Raw genomic sequence first — 22,817 nt, 5'->3', positions numbered from 1 at the left:
GGTAACTCTAATAGAGGTAAGTCGTCTTATTGCGAAACTGGTGCGCCGGATCCAATATTAGACATGACGTGAGAAAAAATATGGCGCCGGTGTAAATAAACGAAGATTGCTGCGACGTTTTAGGTACCGTGAGGATCCACAATTATGGTTTGTATCTCTTCAAGTCGCTATTTAGTTATTCACGCTGCTGCAGTATCGTTGTTGTCGATGTGAATGTCAGGTGTTCTTGACACAGTTCTTGCGTAACCGTGGCACTTTCATTTCCGTCTTGTGTTAGGAGTGATCTTGTTTGACATTTTGTCATACGACTAAATAGATAAACGAACCTAATGTTTTTATTGTTTTCCGAAGGTAATGAAATATCAACATTTTTTAAAAGACAATACATATAGCAACATTCATTTCAGTTTACCAACCCAAAATTCATAAGCCAAATATAATTATTATCAATGTCAATATTTGACATGTTTACTGTATTCAGTTATTCAGTTTTCCAGTCAATTCACCTATATAAGCTACGGACTTGTGAGAATAAGATATCTTCTGTCTCTTGATTGCGCGTACTTATAAGTAGCTAAAATTGATTGACAGATAAAGTTTAATGCATATTATTTTGTTGGTACAATGACAGTATGTACTTCGCTGCTTGCATGGTGTCTTCGTTGACAGAGTTCCACTATATGCAAGGAAACATAACATGAATATTCTGCAGTCTCCCAAAAACACACACTTCATACACGCAACATATCGCATACATGGGAGGCAGTCCTTACATGACCCTGGCTGTTAATAATAGGACAATTAAATCAAACAAACAACAAACTAAAAATTAATGAACAACAAACTACAAATTAATGGCCTGGTTTATTCATACACATTGTGTTCAATGCATGCTTGCAAATTGCCAACGTTTAGAAATTCAAATGGGGGTAATTTCACATGTTTAAACTTTTAACCTCAAGAAAGTCTACTCCGTAACCCCCTAAGAAGAAATTAAAGGTTGATTTTTGCATATTTTGACATGTTCTTCTGATTTTTTTTTTTTTTTTTTTTTTGGGGGGGGGGGGGGTGCTCTGATTGTAAATGTCAATGTCATGTCTTCTCTGGAGTGCCACATAGGATCGGTCCTGGAGCTAGTTTTATTTCTAAACTGAACACTAGCTAGTCTGTGACTTTAAGTACTACATATGTAGTCCGATGCCCAAGACTAATAATATTGCAGATGGACTAGCTATCACAGTGTCAGTTTTGATAAACTAGTCGCTCCCAACCCGATTAAAATTGGTAAATACTTTATCTACAAAAGCGGTGGTCAATTGCATTTTCAACACACTTTAAGTGCATTCGATTTTGTATCTGAATATTTCAGTCAAGATGCATCATTTTGTGAGAATTTGCATTCACCAATTAATACATCCATACTGCATAAAACAAATTTGGGTCAAAACTGATCATGACTAAAGTGCTGAAGCAAAATGGCTGTTTATTTAATTTTGACTAGTGATTAAATAGTTGGATTAGTAAAATTGTGCGGTCTACGAGTCCAAATGACTAGCAGCGAAAATAAATTAACATTACAGACTGCTATATAGCAATAGCGGAATGGTCTATTGATTGAGATGCCTATATAGCAGCACACTATTACTGATGATAAGTATATGTATACTAAAATTGTGAAGTACATTTGTAGTTCAATACCACTACAGTTGAGCTCCCTCCTTTTACAAAGTACCACCGCAGCCATGCATATTTATAAATTTGGGACTATAATTCTGAAAAAGGAAAGTAGAAAATGTAGACAGACCAGCCTGGATCAACCTTTGAGCTCCAAACTTTAAGATACTATCTGCTCAATCCGGTTGTGCAACACCAAGGGTTGGGAAAATATAACTTCTTGAACTCATTTATAAAATCTCATACCAAATGAAAACTTACTGATAAGTTAAGATCCTTTATAAAGAATATGCTTGCAACGAATTCATGGTTACAACAAAGTTATCTTTATTCCTTTCGAGGTTTCTATAAGATGTCTGTAATTATTCCTTTTGAGGTTTCTATAAGATGATTGTAATTATTTCTTTCGAGGTTTCTATCAGATGTCTGTAATTATTCCTTTTGAGGTTTCTTTAAGATGGCTGTAATTATTCCTTTTGAGGTTTCTATAAGGTGTCTGTAAATATTCCTTTTGAGGTTTCTATAAGATGTCTGTAATTATTCCTTTTGAGGTTTCTATAAGATGTCTGTAATTATTTCTTTTGAGGTTTCTATATAAGATGTCTGTCATTATTCCTTTCGAGGTTTATATAAGATGTCTGTTATTATTCCTTTCGAGGTTTCTATAAGATGTCTGTATAATTATTACTTTCGAGGTTTCTATAAGATGTCTGTAATTATTCCTTTCGAGGTTTCTATAAGATGTCTGTTATTATTCCTTTCGAGGTTTCTATAAGATGTCTGTATAATTATTACTTTCGAGGTTTCTATAAGATGTCTGTAATTATTCCTTTCGAGGTTTCTATAAGATGTCTGTATAATTATTACTTTCGAGGTTTCTATAAGATGTCTGTATAATTATTACTTTCGAGGTTTCTATAAGATGTCTGTAATTATTCCTTTCGAGGTTTCTATAAGATGTCTGTTATTATTCCTTTCGAGGTTTCTATAAGATGTCTGTATAATTATTACTTTCGAGGTTTCTATAAGATGTCTGTCATTATTCCTTTCGAGGTTTATATAAGATGTCTGTCATTATTCCTTCGAGGTTTCTGTAAGATATTTGTCTGTAATGAGTGTAATATTATAAACTATGCCTACACCAAAGTGATTTTTTTGGTCCCCTGAGGTTCTTTATAACCATGTTTTACTGTGAGTGTAGGACAAATTTTGGTATTATTAGAGAAGAGTGTCAAACATAACAAAAATGCATAATTATGATGTCACCATTTGAATTCTTTTAATTTTTGAGTTATTGATATCAAAGAAAGAATAAAAAAAAACATGTTTACATAGACATTAGAATGTTATATATACAAGAAGCCATTAATGTTTACTTTCTGATAATACACCTACCAGGCTAACAGCTTGATGTTTGCATTGATTATATATAAAGATAATAAGGAAAATATTTCTATCATATAGTGTCATAATTATATTAACATCAATATAATTTTTTACATTTTTTCTATAAATCATTAAATCAATTTATCAAAATTTTTAGTAAAATCCCAATAATTCAGTAAATTATATATATTTGAAGAAAAAAAATGATACAAGAAAATATATATTTTTTTACTATATTTTTGAATTTAATCTTTTTTGAAAAATGAAGGGGCATTGTCCTCTTTTTCATTAGTATGGAGGGGCTTTTTTTCATAGGGGCTTTTGTCCTAGGGGCTTTTGTCCTAGGGGCTTATGTCCTAGGGGCTTTTGTCCTAGGGGCTTTTGTCCTAGGGGCTTTTGTCCTAGGGGCTTTTGTCCTAGGGGCTTATGTCCTAAGGGGCTTTTGTCCGGGAAGGGGGGGGGGGGCTTTTGTCCGTACCCCTTTTACTGTACATTATACTGAATTATGGAGAATTGAGTAGAAATTAAAATATAAGATACTTTAAATGTATATACCAGGGGTTTCAATATCAGGTGGTACCTGGTGCTTTTTGCTGGTTGAACCTGTGGTAATGCCTGATTTGGGCTAAATTACTTTAGATAGTATACAGATGGTATAGAAAAGTAACCCCTGAAATTGCAATTGTACCACCTCTCCTTTAAAGTGTACACGGAATGGTTTGCTATATAAGGCTCGATAAAAGTGTCATTGGATAAAATTTAGAATGCCGAAAGTACGAGTTTCATAGCGATTACGGTATTAGAGATAATGCGCCGTTTCTCTAGAACACACCTGAAGCCCCAAGCCACTGACCCCGATTCAGGACCCCTGACCTGTGACGTCACGAGGACAACGGGATCGACTCTACTCGCATAAGTTAGAGTGGCGATATTCGGTGTCTGCCATCTAATGTGAACCATCCGTTTGTAAAAATCGATTTTGAAGACACAAATACCTGTGTACATGTCCGATACCTATTTAATATTATCCTCAATCACAGATATGAGTTTGGAATATGCATGGAAATAGGGATTTATACCATACATATATTGATGTACCTGTCGTAGATAAATGAACATCTCTGCGCGATTACTGCATAATTATACACAATAAAATGTACATAATAATCCATGTACGTTGTATATCCGCGGTGTTTGGGACCACATATACATGAATATTATATCAAGGACATATATGTTCTTGATTATGTTACCCAAAACCCAACTCAGGTCGTCTAATGTCAACTGGTCAAAGAAATCCTTGAACCCACTTTACAAAATTCCGACTTTTTCATAAAACCTGCCCATACGACTTAAGGTATGATTCTAAACAGATTTTTTTGCATATGTGCAAATGCATCTACTAATTGTGTTTTTTCTGAAATCGATCGTGTGACTTAATACACATTTAATACCATTGTTTAATTACCAATAAATATGTTTGTCATTTAATTCTACTGTGAGTTGGTGGATTTAATTCTATATACTAAGTTTTGAGAACCGTAACACATTTTTAGAATTTAGATGGAGTGATATTTTTCGATCTAATTGTTTTTTGACGAAATACATTCAGCTTTCATATACACGTAATACGGTACATCCGACGACTTGTTGATATTTCGCTCAAATTCATTCATTAGTGTCTTTACTAGAACAATAAATCATGCACGGGTCAGACGAACTGAAGATGTCTATGTCTTTTCCAAATATCAGATATCAAGTTTCAAAATCAGAATACTTTCAATGTCGTGCCGCGTTAATCTCTATACCTGTATACTGCAGTAACTAAAGCGCGTGATCAACCCTGGCTAATGAGGGGATTACGTAAGAAAGGTGTTAGTGACCTGCCACGCTTAGTTGATTAGCACACGTCACGTGTCAAAATATCAGTTCACAGGTAAGTTAGCGATAGGCCATCATGTTATTGTTGTATAATGTCATATTTGTAAACACTTATAAATTTTTGGTTTAAAAATAAAAGTAAAATATACCGTTTGTACGTAACATATAACAAGTGTGTCAAGCACTACATGTATATACTTCAGAAACACCCATGCATACATTTGTACATAATAAATGTTTCCGGTTACATGTATATGTATTTTTATAACAAAAACTGCAAAATTATTTACAAATGACATATAGAGAAAGATTAATGCAAATATAATGCACAATGTCAGAATTTTGATACATCTGATAGTTACTAGATTTCAGATGTCCAATTCTTTGTGAATTTTGGTCAATATCGATCATAATTATGATACCAAAAATAATAATCTTTATGATCAATAAATGTACTGTTGAAGATTGTTTAAATAACACATGGCGACATAGATTAAAAGAGAAGTTTGATAATTTAGTGATTTGTTGAAACAGAGATTAGATCTCCAGTAAAAATGTACCGAGACGTGCACGTATAAAAGTTTATACAAGGTACACAAAGTGATGCTTTTAGACTGATTATAAATATGTATTTTAGCCTTATTTCAGTTGCAATACTTCCATAATAATATGATCAAATCGTCATCATAACTGTATATATATTTGTCAAATTATCGTAACCCCATTTCAGGAATATAAATATGTCCACCTTTGTGCTATAACCCCACTACCAAACATATACAGCTCACACTGCCGTTGTCCTCGTGACGTCACATCCTGTTATTTCCCAAATCAGGGTGAGCGGCCGATACCCTGATTAGCAGTCGTTATACATGTAAAAATCGAGCACTTCGGAGAGCGGTATCTCGGTACTGAAGCGGCCGATTTTGATGCGGTTTTCAACATTCTTGTCAGGAGATCAGACAGAATAACATATCAAAATATAATTTTCCATTCCGTGTACACTTTAAGATAATGAAATCCCTGATATACCCTAGCTGTTCCTGATGATCAGACTTATAACTTGGTAATTGTGTTGAATCTGTATGTAGTAATTATAAGATGCTTTAACTGTATACCCTATTTCTGATGATCAGTCTTAGTAATTGTGTTGAATCTGTGTGGAATTTAGCAACATTTTGTTACAGGGAAACAATGCTTCCCAACTAGAGAAGGAAATTGGATCCGAACAGTTGCCTGCAAATGAACACTATTTCGGACTAGTAAATGTGAGTAAACAGTTATTCAGTTTATAAGATATATAACTTGCAATGGTACATGTACATTTGAATATAATCAAATTACATTAGAATACTGCAAACCAATTATCATTCATGTACGATTTACTCTCGTGAATTTCAAGTAATTTCACAAAAGTTTATCTATATCATCTATATTGAAATTCAATAGCCATAAAACATAGTCTGTTTACTATAACGCCACATTTCCTGATGTGTTGTAATATTATGACGTCACTTTGTTTCTCAGGTTCATACAATATTTAGTTATTTACGATATCACTTTCTCAATTTTGTTATAACATTTTGATGTCACTTTTCCAGTTTGGGAACACCTGTTACTGTAACTCTGTACTACAAGCCCTGTATTTCTGTCGTCCGTTCCGTGAGAAAGTCCTTCAGTACAAACAGCACCAGAAGAACAATAAGAAAGAGAGCCTGTTGACCTGTCTGGCTGATCTCTTCTATACCATAGCTACACAGAAAAAGAAGGTGGGCACAATCGCTCCAAAGAAGTTCATCACAAGGCTACGCAAGGAATATGGTAATTAATAGTCTGGAAGCAAGACATGCCTTTGACTTTGACATAAAACATTGACTATGGAGTGTGAAGTTTCTCCAGTTCCAAATTTTAGCCGCACATATGTTTTTTTTTTATTTAACAAGTTAGAAAGCCCCCAGTATAAATACAACTCTGATTATACTTGTAAAGCTCCATACAAACATTATAGATTCAAACAAACAGAAGACTAACAAATGTATTAAAAATTTTTTGATTTATTGTTTTAATTTATTATTTTGAAATAATATGTGATACTGTTTCTTTGCACAGAATTATTTGACAACTACATGCAACAGGATGCTCATGAGTTCCTCAACTACTTACTAAACAGAGTGTCCGAGCTTCTACAAGGTATATGAGCTATCATGTATATTAAGGGTTTTCACTCAATTCTTATTCCATGTTCATTCAATTCTTATTCCATGTTCATGAGATTGCTGACATTAGAAGAAAATGTACAATATTTTTCAGCAACTGACTTCACTGAAAGGTCAGTACATTGTATCTGCCTGCCATTTTGAATGAGTATTACTTCTTGAGGATTTTGGTCATAGAAGGAAGTTTTAGTATAAGGAAAACTAAAGACACACTAATGATCTTTACCTGATAAAAAATTCTTCTTAGCTTTCACCAGGGAGCGGGGAGTGTAAGGATTAGCACTACTGGTAGACATTTTGACATCCTAACCTGTCAGCTAAAATAACCACCTCATTTTGTTGCATGGGCATAAAGCATTTCTTTCATTTGGAGAAAATCAGTTTAATCAGAATTTGATACTAATTAAAAGATTTTAAAATCATTACAGAAAAACAGGGCAACAAGACAAAGAATGGAGGGAACGATAACCAGCCAGGATCAAAATCAGAACCCACCTGGGTGGAGGACCTGTTCCAGGGAACATTTACTAACGAGACACGATGTCTCAACTGTGAGACGGTAAGGTTTGATGAAGTGTCTCAACTGTAAGACGATAAGGTTTGACGAAGTGTCTCAACTGTGAGACGGTAAGGTTTGATGAAGTGTCTCAACTGTGAGACGGTAAGGTTTGACGAAGTGTCTCAACTGTGAGACGGTGAGGTTTGATGAAGTTTCAACTGTGAGACGGTAAGGTTTGATGAAGTGTCTCAACTGTGAGACGGTGAGGTTTGATGAAGTTTCAACTGTGAGACGGTAAGGATTGATGAAGTGTCTCAACTGTGAGACGGTAAGGTTTGATGAAGTGTCTCAACTGTGAGACGGTAAGGTTTGACGCAATGTCTCATGTGTCTTATGGTTTGAAACAAAGTCTCAAGCATGAGACAGTTTGTTTTGACAGGATGTTAAATTTGCGAAACGTGTAAATATGAGGTCCTAAGGTTTGACATCTGATTAATAATGTAACTAATAAAGAATTGAACAGAGAATATATATAGCATGTGTAAATTCATGTGCTGTACCCGGACGGTTTTAATAGCAGCTTGTGATCCGAGGTGGTATATATTTTTTTGCAAGTTTTCTCAACTGTTACATATATCAAGGTTGATGGAGACATGTTACAATGTCTGATTTCAAGATTTTGAGATTGTAGGTTGGACAGAATGTCAATGTAATGTCGAAAGGCATGGAATGGGGATGTAGCAGCAAATTACATATTATTTAGCCGATCAGGGCAATGTGATATTATTGAAACTTGACCTATGCTGGTCTGGTCCATGCATATATGAAACCACCTTTGAGATTGTGAAAATTTGATATGTCTGAAAAGATGTTATCATTTCACTGTTACTGTTGACATGGGCCAGTCAGTAAAGCCATTGTTGTATAATCTGATAGGTGAGCAGTAAAGATGAGGATTTCCTGGACCTGTCAGTAGACGTAGAACAGAACACGTCCATCACACACTGTCTGCGGGGCTTCAGTAGTACAGAGACACTGTGTGCTGAACACAAATATTACTGTGAGGGATGCTGCAGTAAACAGGAGGCTCAGAAACGGTAAGACCACAACAAATAAGATAGATACCTTCCATTTTCAAACTGATTGTTTTGTCCCACCTTGCACAGTGAACCCAGCCTTAGCGATCACCTCTGTATAAAGACCCCCTGGTTATGAAGATCACTTTCTTAGGGTCCCAAATGGTCATTTATAACACAATTTGACCTGTTTATAAAGACTATCAGTTTTCCCTTATGCCATGGGCCGTCTTGTCATGTATACAGACCATCTGATAGCATGAACTCCCATTCATTAAATACAATCCTGCAGTCTTGAGACAGTAATGTATACTCCCTTTCCCTTATATATCAATAGTTAAACTTTTTATCTATTGAAAAAAAAAAATTTTCCTTAAAGATGCTCCACAGCTGACAAATGACATTTTTTCGCTAACTAAAACAGGAGTAGACTAATCAGTATTTTTCTTCCGTTACAAAATTTACTTACTTTACACCATTAATTACCACCATTAAAAAGTTTGAACATCTAATTTTATTTCAAGACAAAAATATTGAAAATAATTAATTGCATCCTGAAAAAAAAATTCTGTGGCACTATGTCCTATATGAAATGAAGTATTGATTGTGCATGCACCAAAAGAAAAACAAATTATTTCATATTATTTTTGGTGTTAATTAGGCATATATGTACATGATTAAACACCAATTGTTGTTAAATTGGTGAATTTTATTTATGCTCTGTTGGTGGTGGAGCATCTATAAAGTTATATATGCCATAACTGGAGGAACATTTTGACATTAGTTTTGCATGGATTGCAACCATTTGGCCAAAACTTCATAAGGTTGGGGAATAATTTTGCATAAATGGTGACCCTTATAACCCCTGGGCAGGAGGGGCGGGGCCCAATAATATTTAGAGTGTAAAATCCTGAAAAAACTCGCTACTTGTCCACAGAGTTCTGATGGATTGCAACCAATTTGGCCAGAAACTTCCTTGAAGGGGCGATCAGATTTTGCATAAATGGTGACCCTGACCCCCCTGGGGCAGAGGGCGGGCCCAATAGGGGTAATAGAGGTAAATCCTATAAATCGCTACTTGTCCTAGAGTTCTGCATGGATTGCAACCAAATTTGGCCAGAAACTTCCTTAGGGGAAGGGGATCAGATTTTGCATAAATGGTGACCCTGACCCCCCTGGGGCAGGAGGGGCGGGGCCCAATAGGGGTATTAGAGGTAAATCCTATAAATCGCTACTTGTCCTAGAGTTCTGCATGGATTGCAACCAAATTTGGCCAGAAACTTCCTTAGGGGAAGGGGATCAGATTTTGCATAAATGGTGACCCTGACCCCCCTGGGGCAGGAGGGGCGGGGCCCAATAGGGGTAATAGAAGTAAATCCTATAAATCGCTACTTGTCCTAGAGTTCTGCATGGATTGCAACCAAATTTGGCCAGAAACTTCTTTAGGGGAAGTGGATCAGATTTTGCATAAATGGTGACCCTGACCCCCCCCCCTGGGGCAGGAGGGGCGGGGCCCAATAGGGGTAATAGAGGTAAATCCTATAAATCGCTACTTGTCCTAGAGTTCTGCATGGATTGCAACCAAATTTGGCCAGAAACATCCTTAGGGGAAGGGGAACAGAACTTGTTATAAATGGTTGACCCTGACCCCCTGGGGCAGGAGGGGCGGGCCCAATAGGGGTAATAGAGGTAAATCCTATAAATCGCTACTTGTCCTAGAGTTCTGCATGGATTGCAACCAAATTTGGCCAGAAACATCCTTGGGGGAAGGGAAAGAATTTGTATAAATGGTGACCCTGACCCCCCTGGGCAGGAGGGGCGGGGCCCAATAGGGGTAAATAGAGGTGAAATCCTATAAATCGCTACTTGTCCTAGAGTTCTGCATGGATTGCAACCAAATTTGGCCAGAAACTTCCTTAGGGGAAGGAGATCAGATTTTGCATAAATGGTGACCCTGACCCTCCTGGGGCTGGAGGGACGGGGCCCAATAGGGGTAATAGAGGTAAATCCTATAAATCGCTACTTGTCCTAGAGTTCTGCATGGATTGCAACCAAATTTGGCCAGAAACTTCCTTAGGGGAAGGGGATCAGATTTTGCATAAATGGTGACCCTGACCCCCCTGGGGCAGGAGGGGCGATGCCCAATAGGGGAAATAGAAGTAAAATCCTATAAATCGCTACTTGTCTTAGAGTTCTGGATGGATTGCAAACCAAATTTGGCCAGAAACATTCCTTAGGGGAAGGGGAAGAGATTTGTGCATAAATGGTGACTCTGACCCCCCTGAGGGTAGGAGGGGCAGGCCCAATAGGGGTAAATAGAGGTAAATCCTATAAATCGCTACTTGTCCTAGAGTTCTGCATGGATTGCAACCAAATTTGGCCAGAAACTTCCTTAGGGGAAGGGGATCAGATTTTGCATAAATGGTGACCCTGACCCCCCTGGGCAGGAGGGGCGGGGCCCAATAGGGGTAATAGAGAGGTAAATCCTATAAATCGCTACTTGTCCTAGAGTTCTGCATGGATTGCAACCAAATTTGGCCAGAAACTTCCTTAGTGGAAGTGGATAAGATTTTGCATAAATGGTGACCCTGACCCCCCTTGGGCAGGAGGGGCGGGGCCCAATAGGGGTAATAGAGGTAAATCCTATAAATCGCTACTTGTCCTAGAGTTCTGCATGGATTGCAACCAAATTTGGCCAGAAACTTCCTTAGTGGAAGTGGATCAGATTTTGCATAAATGGTGACCCTGACCCCCCTTGGGCAGGAGGGGCGGGGCCCAATAGGGGTAATAGAGGTAAATCCTATAAATCGCTACTTGTCCTAGAGTTCTGCATGGATTGCAACCAAATTTGGCCAGAAACTTCCTTAGTGGAAGTGGATAGATTTTGCATAAATGGTGACCCTGACCCCCCTTGGGCAGGAGGGGCGGGGCCCAATAGGGGTAATAGAGGTAAATCCTATAAATCGCTACTTGTCCTAGAGTTCTGCATGGATTGCAACCAAATTTGGCCAGAAACTTCCTTAGGGGAAGGGGATCAGATTTTGCATAAATGGTGACCCTGACCCCCCTGGGGCAGGAGGGGCGGGGCCCAATAGAGGTAAATAGAAGTAAATCCTATAAATCGCTACTTGTCTTAGAGTTCTGGATGGATTGTAACCAAATTTGGCCAGAAACATCCTTGGGGGAAGGGGAAGAGAACTTGTATAAATTTTGGCTCTGACCCCCTGAGGGTAGGAGGGGCAGGCCCAATAGGGGAAATAGAGGTAAATCCTATAAATCGCTACCTGTCCTAGAGTTCTGCATTGATTGTAACCAAGTTTGGCCAGAAACATCCTTGGGGTTAACAGAATTTGAATAAATTTTTGCTTTGACCCCCTGGAGCAGAAAGAGTGGGGCCCAATAGGGGAATTAGAGGTAAATATTCAAATTCCTTCAGAAAAGAAACAATGACCTTGTATTCAGAACATTTCTTGGCATTACAAACCAGGTCTCATATTACTGCACTGTAGGTTTAAATATAGTTATAATTAATTTGGCAGTACTACCATCAATCATTTTGAACTCTTATTTCTACTTGTAAAATTTAAACCTATACATTGTGACTATTGTAAGTATCAAAACAGTGAACCCAGCCTTAGCGATTCACCTCTGTATAAAGACCCCCTGGTTATGAAGATCACTTTCTTAGGGTCCCAAATGGTCATTTTATAACACAATTTGACCTGTTTATAAAGACTTCCTGGCTATCAGTTTTCCCTTATGCCATGGGTCGTCTTGTCATGTATACAGACCATCTGATAGCATGAACTCCCATTCATTAAATATAATCCTGCAGTCTTGAGACAGTAATGTATACTCCCTTTCCCTTATATATCAATAGTTAAACATTTTATTTATTGAAAAAAAAAAAAATTTCCTTAAAGATACTCCACCGCTGACAAATGACATTTTTTCGCTATCTAAAACAGGAGTAGACTAATCAGTATTTTTCTTCCGTTACAAAATTTACTTACTTTACACCATTAGTTACCACCATTAAAAAGTTTTGAACATCTAATTTTATTTTAAGACAAAAATATTGAAAATAATTAAATGCGTCCTGAAAAAAAATTCTGTGGCACCATGTCCTATATGAAATGAAGTATTGATTATGCATGCACCAAAAGAAAAACAAATTATTTCATATTATTTTTTGGTGTTAATTAGACATATATGTACACAATTAAACACCGTCGTCGTCTGTCTGTCGTTGTCCGTCCGTCGTCTGTCCGTCAACATTTCCTTTAAATCGCTACTTGTCCTAGAGTTCTGCATGGATTGCAAACCAAATTTGGCCCAGAAACTTCCTTAGGGGAAGGGGATCAGATTTTTGCATAAATGGTGACCCTGACCCCCCTGGGGCAGGAGGGGCGGGGCCCAATAGGGGTATTAGAGGTAAATCCTATAAATCGCTACTTGTCTTAGAGTTCTGGATGGATTGTAACCAAAATTGGCCAGAAACATCCTTGGGGGAAGGGAAGAGAACTTGTATAAATTTTGGCTCTGACCCCTGAGGGTAGGAGGGGCAGGCCCAAATAGGGGAAATAGAGGTAAATCCTATAAAATCGCTACCTGTCCTAGAGTTCTGCATTGATTGTAACCAAGTTTGGCCAGAAACATCCTTGGGGTTAACAGAATTTTGAATAAATTTTTGCTTTGACCCCTCTGGAGCAGAAAGAGTGGGGCCCCAATAGGGGAAATTAGAAGGTAATTATTCAAATTCCTTCAGAAAAGAAACAATGACCTTGTATTCAGAACATTTCTTGGCATTACAAACCAGGTCTCATATTACTCGCACTGTAGGTTTAAATATAGTTATAATTAATTTGGCAGTACTACCATCAATCTTTTGAACTCTTATTTCTACTTGTAAAATTTAAACATACATTGAGACTGTTGTAAGTATCCAAACTTTTTCACCATATTAACATATTAAAAGCTCCTCCTAATTTATGAGTATGAAAAATATAGCACATACAACTTTAAGAACATTTAGTTTTATTAATTCTTTAAAAATATTTACTTTCATCACAATTTTCTGTAATGTACAAGTATGTATACATATTGTCTGTATATGGGACTTACACATGTATAACACTAATTAATAGTACTAATAACTTGATGTTCTTGTCTGTATAAGGACTTACACATGTATAGCACTATTAATAGTACTAATAACTTGATGTTCTTGTCTGTATAAGGGATACACATGTATAGCACTAATTAATAGTACTAATAACTTGATGTTCTTGTCTGTATAAGGACTTACACATGTATATAGCACTAATTAATAGTACTAATAACTTGATGTTCTTGTCTGTATAAGGGATACACATGTATAGCACTAATTAATAGTACTAATAACTTGATGTTCTTGTCTGTATAAGGGATACACATGTATAGCACTAATTAATAGTACTAATAACTTGATGTTCTTGTCTGTATAAGGGATACACATGTATAGCACTAATTAATAGTACTAATAACTTGATGTTCTTGTCTGTATAAGGGATACACATGTATAAACACTATTTAATAGTACTAATAACTTGATGTTCTTGTCTGTATAAGGGATACACATGTATAGCACTATTTAATAGTACTAATAACTTGATGTTCTTGTCTGTATAAGGGATACACATGTATAGCACTATTTAATAGTAGTAATAACTTGATGTTCTTGTCTGTATAAGGACTTACACATGTATAGCACTAATTAATAGTACTAATAACTTGATGTTCTTGTCTGTATAAGGACTTACACATGTATAGCACTAATTAATAGTACTAATAACTTGATGTTCTTGTCTGTATAAGGGATACACATGTATAGCACTAATTAATAGTACTAATAACTTGATGTTCTTGTCTGTATAAGGGATACACATGTATAACACTAATTAATAGTACTAATAACTTGATGTTCTTGTCTGTATAAGGACTTACACATGTATAGCACTAATTAATAGTACTAATAACTTGATGTTCTTGTCTGTATAAGGGATACACATGTATAGCACTAATTAATAGTACTAATAACTTGATGTTCTTGTCTGTATAAGGGATACACATGTATAACACTAATTAATAGTACTAATAACTTGATGTTCTTGTCTGTATAAGGGATACACATGTATAACACTATTTAATAGTACTAATAACTTGATGTTCTTGTCTGTATAAGGGATACACATGTATAGCACTAATTAATAGTACTAATAACTTGATGTTCTTGTCTGTATAAGGGATACACATGTATAACACTATTTAATAGTACTAATAACTTGATGTTCTTGTCTGTATATGGACTTACACATGTATAGCACTAATTAATAGTACTAATAACTTGATGTTCTTGTCTGTATAAGAGATACACATGTATAGCACTAATTAATAGTACTAATAACTTGATGTTCTTGTCTGTATAAGGGATACACATGTATAGCACTAATTAATAGTACTAATAACTTGATGTTCTTGTCTGTATAAGGGATACACATGTATAGCACTAATTAATAGTACTAATAACTTGATGTTCTTGTCTGTATAAGGGATACACATGTATAGCACTAATTAATAGTACTAATAACTTGATGTTCTTGTCTGTATAAGAGATACACATGTATAGCACTAATTAATAGTACTAATAACTTGATGTTCTTGTCTGTATAAGGGATACACATGTATAGCACTAATTAATAGTACTAATAACTTGATGTTCTTGTCTGTATAAGGGACTACACATGTATAGCACTAATTAATAGTACTAATAACTTGATGTTCTTGTCTGTATAAGGGATACACATGTATAGCACTAATTAATAGTACTAATAACTTGATGTTCTTGTCTGTATAAGGGATACACATGTATAGCACTAATTAATAGTACTAATAACTTGATGTTCTTGTCTGTATAAGGGATACACATGTATAGTATAGCACTAATTAATAGTACTAATAACTTGATGTTCTTGTCTGTATAAGGGATACACATGTATAGCACTAATTAATAGTACTAATAACTTGATGTTCTTGTCTGTATAAGGGATACACATGTATAGCACTAATTAATAGTACTAATAACTTGATGTTCTTGTCTGTATAAGGGATACACATGTATAGCACTAATTAATAGTACTAATAACTTGATGTTCTTGTCTGTATAAGGGATACACATGTATAGCACTAATTAATAGTACTAATAACTTGATGTTCTTGTCTGTATAAGGGATACACATGTATAGCACTAATTAATAGTACTAATAACTTGATGTTCTTGTCTGTATAAGGGATACACATGTATAGCACTAATTAATAGTACTAATAACTTGATGTTCTTGTCTGTATAAGGGATACACATGTATAGCACTAATTAATAGTACTAATAACTTGATGTTCTTGTCTGTATAAGGGATACACATGTATAACACTAATTAATAGTACTAATAACTTGATGTTCTTGTCTGTATAAGGGATACACATGTATAGCACTATTTAATAGTACTAATAACTTGATGTTCTTGTCTGTATAAGGGATACACATGTATAGCACTAATTAATAGTACTAATAACTTGATGTTCTTGTCTAGGATGAGAGTGAAGAAGCTGCCTCAAATCCTGGCTCTGCACCTAAAGAGGTTCAAGTACATGGAACAGATGAACCGATTCACCAAGCTGTCCTATAGAGTTGTCTTTCCTTTAGAATTGAGATTGTTTAACACAGTGAGTACCATATTAAATTCCCCCAACAGAAACTTATTGTGTTTGCTCCATTTCTTCTTCTTCCTCTTCTTCTGGTTTTTCACCACTACTTTGTCCAACCATTTTCACGAAAACTATAAGTCAGATCGCCATGATATTTTGCAAGGTCATTTCTGGTGACCTTCAGATGTGTCAACTGGTTCATTTTTTCCGGCCAGCATCCAAGATGGCCACCACAGCCTTTCATTGTTCAAAATTGAACTGCTTATATACATTTCTTTATATTTAAGTACTGGTCCAATTTGCCTGGAATTGGGTTCAAAATGTAGTTTAAATCAGATTCTAAATTTTTAAAGTGAAGATTACTATCATTATTGTTCAAAAAGAAATTTGATGACTGTTTCAACTTTTTCTAAAATCAGTAAACTATCTCTCTTTATTCACTGGTCAGCAGGGATCCATTTTAGGTCCAAATTAATTTTTGTTGTATTTTTAAGTTATAGATCATATTGTTACTAGTGACATAAATCTATTTTGAGGTCATTTTTGGTGACCTGTAGATGTGCAACTTTTGCAGACCAGGAACTAAGATGGCCACCATGGCATGCAATTGGTCAAAATTGAACAAAATGGAACATGGTTGAGAACACTAATTCAATTATAGGCATTGCTGTGCCTAATTAATTAACTTTAAAATTAAATGATGTGACTTTTTATTTACCGGTGAAACAATGTCATGTCATGATTCAGGGGAGGTCACTCTTTTCGAATTAGGCTCTGTGGAGATAGGGGGAACTTTATGTGACGGCACCGGTCACAATTACATCTTTTTGGTCTTGTTATAATTTAAATACCAATGACAGCTATGGTTTATAGGTGTCGTGTTGCTTTTTCTGTTTTGAAAGGGCAGGGTTATGTATCTGTATGCAAGCTAAGGCTATGCCAAGTGTTCACCCCTTTTAACCATCCACAATGTTTGGGATAGCATTGTCCACCCGACAGACCCATGTTTGATTTATTTTTCTGCTTTGCTTGATGCATGATGATATTTCAGTTGCTTTGACATTTTTATTGAGCCATGATCTCATAATTGTTGCTATGCATGTATAACACATAACTATATTAATGCCATCACAAGTTGTTCAGTGCTTGTGAGCTTTCTTACTATCCCAGGTGAAGCCTAGAGGTTAAAGAAAATAAACTTGAAGTTTGCATTGTATGGTGAATGTATTTATCAGGGTATAGCAGGTATATGTCCTTAATATACAATTAAAAATTAATTTTGTTCTGTTTAGTCGGACGATGCCTGTAACCCTGACCGTATGTATGACCTGGTTGCCGTAGTGATCCACATCGGCAGTAGTCTAAATCGAGGGCACTACATTAGCATTGTCAAGAGTGATGGGTTCTGGTTTCTATTTGATGACGATATTGTTGATGTAAGTTATGAAATACTTCGGAAGAATGGTGTAATTTTCTCATATCACGGTTTATTTTTGCCAATCATTATCTGAGAAAGTCCAATCGATTTGCAAACATGCATAGACATTATGGATAGATTATTATAATCAGTTAATTTGACAGTGTCTGACAGATTTCACATTATCTTTCCAGTTGTATTCATGACAATGAATCTTGTAAAATAATAAGCTGATTGGACAAAAAAGGCATACATAAATTTGAAAATAACAAGACTATAAATGGTGTTAGTTTCCTTGATGGTATGATATCAATGCTATATTATTTATATCTGTTTTCTTTGTAGAAAATTGATTCTAATGCAATAGAAGACTTTTACGGATTGCCTTCGGATTTACAGAAAAACTCAGAGACTGGTTACATATTGTTTTATCAATCCCGAGAGTAAGGCTGCGATGGATGCTATTCTAACGAAAAAATGTTTGTGTGGAGCAACAGTAGAATCAAGTCAACTTCTATATAGGATTGTGATATTTTGTTTTAATCTTAATCATGTTTGGTATTTTTAATTCTAGTTTTGTTTCAGGATATGAATTTTGATTTTGATGACTGAACCACTGAGATGATATTGTTTATGAGGTCTATTTACAGAAGTGTTCAGAAGTTCTCAAAATCGTGGAAGTACAGATCTTTACATCCCAACAATTTTAATATCTAGCAATTAAACATTAAATTGTTCAGACATAGCCATTGGTGCTTTTCTTTGTTTCAGCTGAGTAAAAAGTAGAGCTGAACTACATGGTAAATTGTAGTCCGCTAAACCTGCCTATATTATTAGGCTTTTTTAATTAATTTTTTTGTGTCTAATATATATTCAGCTCGCAGTACCTCTTAAAAATGTGAAATCGTAGGCCAGATTTGGCCTACGCTACGTCAGCAGCATATTTCTAATATATCGTCCATGCAATGCCGGGAAAACGTACACATGCCTATATATTGGGATCTTATGTACTCCACTGCCCCCATGTTACATCCCATTTATGAAATTAAACAACTCTGCACAATGAAATACTTCCGAGACCCTTCTATTTCATACGTTTGTAATGGCCGCTGTATACACATTTAGTAGAGCAAACGGCAGCGAGCTGACTATATATAGGCAAAAAAAAAAAAAAAAAAAATTTAGAAAGCCTAATAATATAGGCAGGTTTAGTGGACTAGGTAAGTTGTACTAAGCTCATTAAACCAGTCATTTGAATAGTGCTATCACGTAGAATCAACATATTTTATTAAAACAAGTATTGATACTGTTACATCCTCATTTTGAAATGTACAAATATAATGGATCATATGATAAAAATCTTTTGTTGATTCTTTAGTTTGAGAAAATAATGTTGAATGATTTTAACAAGCGTACATATGTGGCATATCTTTACAATATTTATTACTGGTAATTCATAATTTCAATATAAAGTTAAACTTTATTAATTTTCAAACATATAATTGTAAATTATTTTAAACAAAAAATTAATTTGTGACTGAAATTCAAAATAGTGTGATTAATGAATTAATGTGATCAATGGATTGCTGGTTCAATTTAACTTGACCTTTGTGCAATGTTTGCATGTTATATGTGTGAGGAGAATGATTGTTTGTTGCCCGTTACCAGGGTGTAACGTAGTGGCTAACATGTTACCCTGGTTACAGAGTTTTTAGTCAGTGGTCACAGTTATATCATCTGTACAGGTTGTTTTTATATAGCTTCATCAACTGCAATTTATTACTTCATTGTATGTTTGTTATGGAATGTTAAAGTATTATAAGATTAATTATGATGAAATCAATTTCTGATTTGGCGGTAGAAGTTCAAAGTTTAGTGCTTGTGTACCTTTGATAAGACCCTGATTTAGAATGAAATACCTCAAATTAATGTTTTCATATCAAAATGATCATGTGTTTGAGTTGATCAAGGTTGTACCATGCATCTGGTTTTTAAATAGCACATAAATTATAAAATCATAGCTATCAGATATTATTTGTCAAAATTGATGACATTGCCTCAATGTACTCATTACTTTCCCGATTTTCTGTAAGCATATATTTAACATAACATTACAGTGAATCAAAATAAAAAGGACTTCTTTTGTACAAGAGAACATCTTTTTTTTCACAGATGTATTATATATACTCATTGTATCACTATATGTTGTCAGCCTAATTATTTATTTATATAATTATTAATTAAGTGAATAAAGACAGAGAGAATAAATATAACTTCAATACAAAATATGATATTATACCATGCTAATAACCAGGGTAACCTAGCAATACCTATATGTGTATCACGTTTAATGTAGCCATTTCTGTAGAGGTTACTAGAAAATCATTGTGTAGTACACTGGTAACAAGAATGAATATATACGGATTTAGCATTAGTAGTCAATTTGTTTTTGAGCTTTAATGTTCATTTTTTAGTAGAAATTTAAATAGTTTTCTTATTTTTTTTAGTGTACACACACTAGTTTACATTACTGACAAGGGACATAACTCTTTCGTCCCATCTTGCTATTTTGTACAAGGAGTGATGATCAGCTAAACACAGACATACTGGTCTATAGTGTGTGTAGATTCATATAAAGTTTCTTCAACGAAATTTGCTGTCTGAACTTGTGTTAATTTTACTAGTATATCAACACAATAAAAAGTATGAAGTAATTTCAGAGATTTATGTTATAAATCTTTTGACTTCGTGTTATTTTCATTGATTATATTAAGGTTTGAATGGTATATCATTGTAAAGGAAAAACAAATTATTCATTTAAATTAATTTTTCATAAATCTTTGCTTTTATTGATAATTAGAGACAGTCAAAGAGCTTTAATAAAACTGTACTAAGAAAACTGCAATACATATATTCGAAAATCAATGGAATAATGTGCATTGTATAATGTCAAATTACATGTATTTATGCATTCAAGATAATTGAGTTTGATAATGTTTAGATTGTAAGAAACAAAGGTATATATTAGGTTTTCAAGTTATAAGTTTGAATGATCAAATTTAATGCTTTCACCAGGAAATCATTATTTTAGCGACTGATTTCATTTTGACTGTTTACCCGATTCCCGGTAATGTACTACATGAAAATGTGACATTGTGTATTTTCTATAATTTGAATCTGTAATATACAATATACTGTACTTGTCACTATATACAACGTGTTATTAACACCTATCACTATATCTGTAAGGTAAGATTTCTTCACTGATTACGTCTCTGTTGATGGATTTTGATAATGCGGAAACAGTCCATATGGGGGTTATCTCCCCTTCGTGTACTGAGCTGATGAATCATTGGAAATGTTTTTTTTTTTAATTTGAGATGTTTGTATACTTATTTAGACCACTAGACCGAATGCTTTACATTGTTTACAGATAGTTTTGTCCTTTTGTTGTAGAGTATGATTGTGTGAATATAATGACCAAAGAGACCAAGCTTTCTCTCACCATTCACTGATTAGTTACTGCTTTTAGCCATGAGAGATTTCTCAACTCCCAGATTATGACAGATTGTGCATGTTGACGCCTTGTCTCACCAACTGGCAAAACAATTGTATGACGTCATGGAATAATAAGACTTAATCGTGGAATGTAATGTTGATGACATCATCAATATTGATGTAATTTGACAGACCCATGATCATGATGCAGTGAGAGTGTTTCTATTGAGACTGCTATCTTAATCTTTTTTTTTATGTGGGAGGCAAATGGTCATTCCCTACCTTGAAAGTATGACAACTTAATCACAGCCCTAGCTCGAGGGAATCATCAATGTCCAAACATAGGCAAGCCTTCGACTGGATGTTCATGCATTTCCACTTGTGTTGTGACTTTGTTGTCCCATCCTCACAGAAGTAAGGAATGATTCTATTAACCTAATAGAAAATAATCATTAAATAAAGTTGTCCATATTTAACAGTGTACATAACATGTATTGTGATCAGATCCGATAGTATGGTCCGTAATATTCATATACTTTGAGGATGTCTTGATTGCCATTGATGGTATATGCAGTGATTAAAATAATTATTAGAATGTATATTGCAAATTATTGTGGTTTGTAAATATTTAATGTCCCTTGAAATCTGGAATGGAATTGTAAAAAAGAGAAGCAGGTAATTTATTCTGTTATACACTTATTAATTACATAACAAATTGATGACAATCGCTATTACTTCTGGAAAGTACATTAGTTTCTCTCCACTTTTTACAGTCTCTTCACTGATATAAGATATAATAGCATAGTGTCGCATGATAATATAAACCAAAAGTCAAAGAGCAATTAATTGACATGTTTATGGGCATTATTTAAAAACTATTGGTCCAGCCGCTGTGGGACGACTACGGGCTAAAAACTATCGGTCCAGCCGCTGTGGGACGACTACGGGCTAAAAACTATCGGTCCAGCCGCTGTGGGACGACTAAGGGCTGTGTACCACATATTACACATATGACATGCAGCTCCTTGTGCAAGAAGAACGACAATTTGACAGCTAGCGTCACCTTTAGCTGTTTGGTTGTTTAATAAGAAACTCGTACTATGTCTCCCTACCATACAATTAACCATCATAACTTTAACAATGTTATTTGAAACATTCAGTGAAGGAAGGTTTAAGATATAACAGCTTCTTGTTTCTACACATTGTCATTTTAGGCAGGACACTGTGTGATAATTACTTCCATGCAAAAGAACTAAGGTTTGAAGATAACATTTTTCTTATGATAATGAAATAAAGATACCGGTATGTATAACTAAATGTGTTGGAAATTATTTATTTCTGGTAGTATCTCCTTTTAATTTTGGTTACAGTAGGAGATTAAGTTACATTATATAAAACCAGCAAAGATACAGATTCAGTTAAATTCC

The 22,817-nt window shown here is 35.0% G+C and overlaps 1 protein-coding gene across 1 annotated transcript; it reads left to right on the top strand.

The window, feature by feature from the left end:
• Positions 1-22,380, top strand: LOC138327423 (ubiquitin carboxyl-terminal hydrolase 46-like). The gene is made up of 9 exons (XM_069273498.1): positions 1-147; positions 6,129-6,209; positions 6,543-6,762; positions 7,051-7,131; positions 7,586-7,716; positions 8,593-8,753; positions 16,361-16,493; positions 17,768-17,911; positions 18,238-22,380. Exons 1-9 carry the CDS (start codon positions 145-147, stop codon positions 18,337-18,339), a joined length of 1,056 nt encoding a protein of 351 aa, XP_069129599.1. The 5' UTR covers positions 1-144; the 3' UTR covers positions 18,340-22,380.
• Positions 22,381-22,817: the final 437 nt, after the last annotated feature.

Source organism: Argopecten irradians, chromosome 7 (genome assembly GCF_041381155.1).
Source record: "Argopecten irradians isolate NY chromosome 7, Ai_NY, whole genome shotgun sequence".
Classification (NCBI taxonomy): domain Eukaryota; kingdom Metazoa; phylum Mollusca; class Bivalvia; order Pectinida; family Pectinidae; genus Argopecten; species Argopecten irradians.
This window is presented reverse-complemented; position numbering and strand designations above follow the sequence as displayed.

What these genes read in the sequence shown, in the direction of transcription:
- LOC138327423 (XM_069273498.1), top strand. An exon ending in GATGTCTCAACTGTGAGACG is followed by an intron (nt 7,717 to 8,592) that starts GTAAGGTTTGAT and finishes ATAATCTGATAG; the next exon opens with GTGAGCAGTAAAGATGAGGA. An exon ending in AATTGAGATTGTTTAACACA is followed by an intron (nt 16,494 to 17,767) that starts GTGAGTACCATA and finishes TGTTCTGTTTAG; the next exon opens with TCGGACGATGCCTGTAACCC.